Here is a 7,706-nt window from a genome sequence, read left to right as displayed (position 1 = left end):
ACCCCATTTGAAATCATACCCCCCCTTTGAATATCCACACCCCGTTGGAATATACCACACCCCATTTGAAGTATACCACACCCCCTTTGAAATATACACACACCCCGTTTTTACACCCATTTAATACCCACACCCCTTTAACATACCAACCCCTTTGAATATCCACACCCCTTTGAAATATACCACACCCCTTGAAATACCACACCCCATTTGAAATATACTACACACACCCCCTTTGAAATATACCACACCCCATTTGAAATATACCAACCCCTTTGAATATACCCTAGACACCCCATTGAAATATTTAACCCACCCCCAACCCCATTTTTTGAAAATTTCAAAAATTGTTTTGTCAGAGGAGAAAAACATGCACAATTTAAAACAATATGCTACGTTTGTTTAACTAAATGTTTTCATCTCATTGTGTTTTGATCACTTTAAACATTTATTTTGGGATCCACCCCTGTAAACGTATTTGCCTGATGAGTGGAGAAGACGTCTCATTTCAACCAAAGCACATTTCTCCGGTCACTCTCCTGCCGATACCTAGATTCACTTTATCTTTTTAGAGGAACGGGTGATATGATAGGACGAGGAGAGAGGACGGAGGAAGGACGAGAGAGAGACGAGGTAGACATAGAGACGGTAGAGGGCGAGATAGAGGAGAGAGGAGCAGAGGGAGGAGATAGAGGCGGAGGATGGAGGATAGAGCGAGTAGAGGAGATGGCGGAGAGGGCGGAGGAGAGAGAAGAGGGAGAGAGAAGCGGGAGAAGAGACGAGGATAGAGGCGAGAGAAGGCGGAGGAAGAGGGCGGGAAGAGACGGAGGATAGAGGCGGGATAAAGAATTAGGGCGGGGAGAGGACGGGAGAGAGGTGGGAGAGAGGAGGATAGAGGACAGAGATAGACGCGAGGATAGGGAGATTAGACGGAGGATAGAGGGCGAGGATAAGACGAGATGCGGAGGAGTAGAGCGGAGGAGAGAGGACGAAGAGAGGACGGAGGATAGAGGACGCGGAGGGATGAGTAGGAATTAGGAGGAGCGAAGATAGAGCGAGATAGAGAAAGATAGAGGACGAGGATAGAGAGGAGAGAGAGACAAAGGAGAGAGACGGAGGGAGAGGGACGAGACGAAGGATAGAGGCGTAGTAGAGGCAACGATAGAGCGGAGAGAGTGCGGAGGATGCAGGAAAGCGGATCAGGGGCAGAAGAGGACGAAGGAGAGAGGACGAGGAGAAGGACGTGAGACAGGATAGAGGGCGGAGGATAGAGCAAGGATAGGCGGAGATAGTGGGAAGGAGGACAAGTGAGAGAAGACGAGGAGAAGACGAGGAATGGATGCAGAGATGAGCAATCTATTGTAAATGCTTATTCTTTCCCTCCTTCTCTTTGTCTTCTCTTCACCCAACTCTCTCTCTCTCTGTCCCCCCCACCTCTATTTCTCTCGTCTCTCAGAACGCATGAGAGGAAGTGAAGGATACAACAGTAAGGCTGGTGGATTTGCAGTTCCACGTTTGACCACAACACCACAGCACATCTATTACACGCCACTACCGTGCTCCTGAAGTTTTCTGGGTAACATACAACATCACACTCCACACTCTATCTTGGACTATTGGCACTGAAATTGTTACTTTCCAATCAGAGCTGGCTGGAGTCATCCGGATGTCTGAGTATCGCTGCATCCTGTTGAGTACTATGAAGCTTCACCCTTATTAGGTACTGTTGTTTGTGTGTGTGGACGTGTTTAACATAATTTGGGGACAAAGTCCCTACAAGTAATAGTATAACAAACAAACATTGACCAACGGACATTTTGTTATGCACAGGTCAAATCTATTTTCGGAGTAGGTCAGAGTTAGGAGGGTTAGGAGTAGTTAGTTTTAGGTTATGAGCTAGGTGTAGGATTAAGGTTAGTGTTAAGGTTGGTTTTAGGTTAGAGTTGGTAGGGTTAGCTTATGAGCTAGGGAGGATTAGCTATAGTTGAACCTCATACGAGTCTCCCTCCCGATCCGGATCCTCCTCATCAAAAAAGCTGACTGCATAGCCTAGCCTAACGCACAGGGATATCATATAATATAATTTCATGAAACCACAAGCCAACTACAACAAATGAAAGATAAACATCTGTTGAATCCACCATCATTCCGATTTTTTAAAATGTTTTACACGAAAACACATATAATTTATATTGTCACCACATACCAAACACACACCGTGTTTCCCATGTTTCCACCCTAGGCTAGCTTCACAAAAACCAAAATGAGAGAAAATTAATCACTAACTCTGAACAACTCATCAGCCTACTAGTCTTCATAACATCATGTTATGACAACATTTGACTGTTTTGTTGCGAAATGTGCATATTACGTTAATCGTATCTTTACAATGCAAGCCACCACACAAATAAGCACCAAACCACGCAGACTATATCAGAGAGGCAACGTGAAAAACATAAATATCTCACATAAACATTTTATGGCAAAATACATGGGTACAGCAAATGAAATAACATCTGTGGAATGCCAGCCAATATTCGATTATTTAACGTGTTACCGCGAAAACACATATTGACATATTAGCTCACCACAATACCAAATCAACAACGCTTATTCATCCACATAGCTTTTCACAACCCACGACAATATAATAATTAATCATAACCTTTGGCAACTTCATCAATGACCAGTCATATCAACATTCATGCGTATACAACAACTTCGTTTTGTTCGAAAATGGATATTAGAGCTACACTCGGATTACATTGCGAATAACGTACCACATAGCACCCAATCTCCGAGATATTTGGACAGTCACCTAATAACCAAAACATCATCATAAACTTTTACATAAAAATACATGTTGTACAGCCAATTAAGATACACTGGTTCTTAATGCAACCGCTGTGTTAATTTTTAAGAATAACGTGTAGAACAACTACAGCATGCAATATTGTGAGAACATGCGCCTACAATCTCCGCCTTGTTGAGCCAACATACAAGAACACAAAAATACAAATACATCATAAATTTCTCTTACTTTGATGACTCCATCAGATGTTGGCAAAGGAGTCTAGTTCCAGATAAAATCTTGTTTGGTTTAGATGGTCCTTCTTTCTGTTGAATTGCACCTTTGGCTACCATGTGTGGCACATGTTCAAGAATCGTTCGCCTGAACAAGAAAATTCCCAATAAAGTCCCAATAAACGTTGCATAAACTGGTCAAACTCGGTTGAGAATCCAACTTATGATGTTTCTTTCATTAAAATCCAATCAAATCAGAGCCGAGCATCTCGTCGTGTATACGTAACGCATTCAGAGCAAGACATGTGCGAGTCCCCTGGCGCAGTTCGAAACTGAACAAAAGGCGGACCTGTCACTCCAAAAGCTCTCATTCGGCCTCACATCAACAGACACCCCATTCAACCATTCTACGCTTTGAACATCTAGTGGCAAGGCGTATGAAGTGCAATACCAATATAAATAAGCCAGTTGAATAGCAGCCCTGACACAGAGCCCATTTTCAGAATTTCACTCCTGTCTGGATTTACTTGCAAATGAGTTCTGTTTACTCACAAGATATAAATCAAACAGTTTTAGAAACTTCAGAGTTTTCTATGCAATTAATAATGATATGCATATGTATGATCTAAACCGAGTAAGGCCGTTAATTTGGGCACCATGTTCTCCAAAGTGAACACCTCCTTAAGAAGCAAGTTTAAGGTTAGGTTTTGGTAGGTGTAAAGGTTAGAGTTACGTTAAGGTAGTGGTTAGGGAAAACAGGATGTTGAATGAGACTGGAATTGTGTGTCCCCACAATGTTTATTACAGAAGACTGTGTGTGTGTTTTGTTTGTGTGATACAAATGAAAGTTGGAGTTTATAGCTTCTGCTGACCAGTGTTTGTGTGTTTGTCTCAGACCATGACAACCAGGAGCACCTGGCCATGATGGAGAGAGTACGGACCTCTCCCCTCTACGATGATCTGCCAGACCAGGTAACACATGATGACAGTTAAACACACACACACACACACACACACACACACACACACACACACACACACACACACACACACACAACACACACACACACACACACACCACACACTCTCCTCATAGACACACATACACATTTCTCATAGACACACTACACACTCCTCACAAAAAACACACTCCATACACACCTCCTCACAGACACACATAGTATACACTTTGTTGATTTGCCTTCAGGAGCAGAAGTATTTTCACTGCAGGCGTCTGGACTGGAACGATACTCCAAGGCAGGACGATACGTCAAAGACCACATTAAACCTTATGGGTAAGTTACCCCTGAGATAAAAACGCTCTAACCTGAGACTGGACTGGTAAAGCCTTAGATACTTGACACCTAAAGACCCAGTCTCAACGTCAACAGGAGAGGGCGACTCCTCTTCACTGTGTGTTGAGACTGTGTGTTGCTGGTACTATTTAATGAAGTGCCGTTGAGACTGTGAGGCACTTGTTTTCAAACTGACACTCTAATGTACTTTCTTGCTCAGTTGTGCACCGGGCCTCCACTCCTCTTTCTATTCTGGTTAGGCCGTTGGCTGTTCTGTGAAGGAGTAGTACACAGCTTTACAGATCTTCCTTTCTTGGCAATTTCTCGTGAAATACTTCTTTCTAAAAACAATAGACTGACGAGTTTCAGAAGAAAGGTCTTTGTTTCTGGCATTTTGAGCTGATGCTGCTGATGCTCTAGATACTCAACCTAAAGAAGGCCAGTTTTATTGCTTCTTTAATCAGCACTACATTTTCAGCTGTGTAACATAATTGCAAAAGGGTTTTCTAATGATCAAGTAGCCTTTTAAATGATAAACTTGGATTAGCAACACAGTGGTGTCACGTTCTGACCTTATTCTTTTGTTATTTCTTTTTTAGTATGGTCAGGGCGTGAGTTGGGTGTTATCTATGTTCGTTTTTCTATTGTTGTTTCCGTTTGGCTGGTATGATTCTCAATCAGAGCAGGTGTCGTTAGTTGTCTTGATTGAGAATCATACTAGGTAGCTTTTTTCCACCTGGGTTTCTGGGTGGTGGTCTTCGTGTTGTTGTTCCACACAACTGTTCGTTTTAGTTGTCACTTATTGTTTTGTATTCAGTGTTTCAGTTTTATCCATAATATTCATCATAACACTACACGCTGCGGGCGGAGGATAGAGGGTCGGAGGATAGAGGGCGGAGGAGAGAGGACCGAGGAGAGAGGACGGAGGAAGTGGGCGGAGGATAGAGGACGGAGGATAGAGGGCGGAGGAGAGTGAGCGGAGGATAGAGGGTCGGAGGATAGAGGGCGGAGGAGAGAGGACGGAGGATAGTCATCTTCTTTCTCCCCCCCTCTCTCTCTCTCTGTCCCCCCCACCTCTATTTCTCTCGCTCTCTCAGAAGCGGGATGAGAGGAAAGTGAAGGATACAACAGTAAGGCTGGTGGATTTTGGCAGTGCCACGTTTGACCACGAACACCACAGCACCATCATATCTACACGCCACTACCGTGCTCCTGAAGTTATTCTGGGTAACATACAGACATCACACTCACACACTCTAATCTTGGACTATTGGCTAGCTGAACATTTGTTACTGTTCCAACTCAGAGCTGGGCTGGAGTCATCCGTGTGATGTCTGGAGTATCGGCTGCATCCTGTTTGAGTACTATGAAGGCTTCACCCTATATCAGGTACTGTGTGTTTGTGTGTGGACGTGTTTAACTATACTTGTGGGGACCAGAAGTCCCTACAAGAATAGTAAACAAATAAAAATTTGACCAACTGGGGACATTTTGTTAGTCCCCACAAGGTCAAATGCTATTTCTCAGGGGTTTAGGGTTAGGGTTAGGGTTAGGAGTTAGGGTTAGTTTTAGGGTTATGAGCTAGGGTTAGGATTAAGGTTAGTGTTAAGGTTAGGTTTTGGGGTTAGTGTAAGGGTTAGAGTTACGGTTAAGGGTTAGGAGTTAGGGAAAACAGGATGTTGAATGGGACTGAATTGTGTGTCCCCACAATGTTAGTTACAGAAGACTGTGTGTGTGTTTGTTGTTTGTGTGATACAAGTGAAAGTTGGGAGTTTATAGCTTCTGCTGACCAGTGTTTGTGTTTGTCTCAGACCCATGACAACCAGGAGCACCTGGCCATGATGGAGAGAGTACGGGGACCTCTCCCCTCTACGATGATCTGCAAGACCAGGTAACACATGATGACAGTTACACACACACACACACACACACACACACACACACACACATGACCAGTACCACACCACCACACACACAACACACACACACACACACACACACACACACACACACACACACACACACACACACACACACACACACACACACACACACACCTCCTCATAGACACACATACACATTTCTCATAGACACACATACACACTCTCTCACAGCAACACACTCCTTATCACACACACTCCTCACAGACACACATAGTATACACTTTGTCTATTTGCCCTTTCAGGAGCAGAAGTATTTTCACTGCAGGCGTCTGGACTGGAACGATACTCCAAGGCAGACGATACGTCAAAGACCACATTAAACCTTTCTTGGTAAGTTACCCCTGAGATAAAGACGCTCTAACCTGAGACTGGACTGGTAAAGCCTTAGATACTTGACACCTAAAACACCAGTCTCAACGTCAACAGTGAGGAGGCGACTCCGGGATGCTGGCCTTCTAGCAGAGTTCCTTCTGTTTCCAGTGTCTGTTGTTTTTTGCCCATCTTAATCTTTTATTTTATTGACCAGTCTGAATATTTTTTCTTGCAACACTGCTAGAAGCAGCATTCCAGATGGCGCCTCCACTGTGATGTGAGACTGTGTGGGGTACTAATAATGAATCTGCCATGAGGACTGGCACTCTAATGACTTGTTGGCTTGCTCAGTTGGCACCGGGCCTCCCACTTCCTCTCATTCTGGTTAGCGCCAGTGGGGCTGTGCTGGTGGAAGAGGATACACACACTGTACATGTCAGTCTTCCAGTTCGGGCATTCGCGCAGGAAGAGCCTCATCGCAGAACAATAGACTGACGAAGTTGTCAGAAAAAGTCTGTTGGCGGCCATGTTGAGGCGATGCTGCGAGCTCCAGGACTCAAAGGTCTTAAGAAGCCAGTTTTATTGCTGCTTATCAGCACCTACAATTTGTCAGCTGGTTAACACTTAATTGGCAAAAAGGGTCTGAATATCAGGAGCCTTGGTAAAATGATAAACTGTGATAGCTAACACAACGTCCAGGAACACACAGAGTGATGGTTGGCTGAACATGGGGTCCGGTGACGTCTATGTGATATGTCCACAAAAATCAACGTCGCGAATGGTGCCTCTCCTTGTCGAGGTGGCGTTCGGTGCGTCAACGTCCACCGGCTTCTAGCCGCCACCGATCTACATTTCTTTTTCCATGGTTGCTATTGTGACACACCTGGTGTGGGCCATTACGTAAATTTATTCCCGAGAATCCGCTCGTTCGCCTCACAGTTTTGATGCGTGTGTGCTTGTTAACGTAGTCGCTCGGTTGCGACGGAGAGATGCCTGGTACGGGAATATGGGTGAGTGCCGAGGAAAGGACGTGGGACGCAGGCTGCCGGCGCCGAACTCGTCGACCTGTGCACACAGAACTGTCGTGACATCGTACCGCCGCCAAGATCATGACAACGGGAACAAGTGTCAA

General features: G+C 44.7%; 1 protein-coding gene across 1 annotated transcript in view; it reads left to right on the top strand.

Moving 5' to 3' along the window:
• The window catches only part of LOC111964825 (dual specificity protein kinase CLK2), a 16,454-nt gene that overhangs the window by 4,713 nt on the left and 4,035 nt on the right, over window positions 1-7,706 (top strand). Inside the window, exons 7-9 of the mRNA XM_023988629.2 lie at window positions 5,417-5,546; window positions 5,626-5,708; window positions 6,131-6,210. Of these exons, the coding sequence (XP_023844397.1) occupies window positions 5,417-5,546; window positions 5,626-5,708; window positions 6,131-6,210 (293 nt within the window). The remainder of the gene's footprint in view (window positions 1-5,416; window positions 5,547-5,625; window positions 5,709-6,130; window positions 6,211-7,706) is intronic.

Source organism: Salvelinus sp. IW2-2015, linkage group LG6.1 (genome assembly GCF_002910315.2).
Source record: "Salvelinus sp. IW2-2015 linkage group LG6.1, ASM291031v2, whole genome shotgun sequence".
Classification (NCBI taxonomy): domain Eukaryota; kingdom Metazoa; phylum Chordata; class Actinopteri; order Salmoniformes; family Salmonidae; genus Salvelinus; species Salvelinus sp. IW2-2015.
The sequence above is the reverse complement of the archived record's forward strand: the minus strand, read 5'-3'. Positions and strand labels throughout refer to the sequence as shown.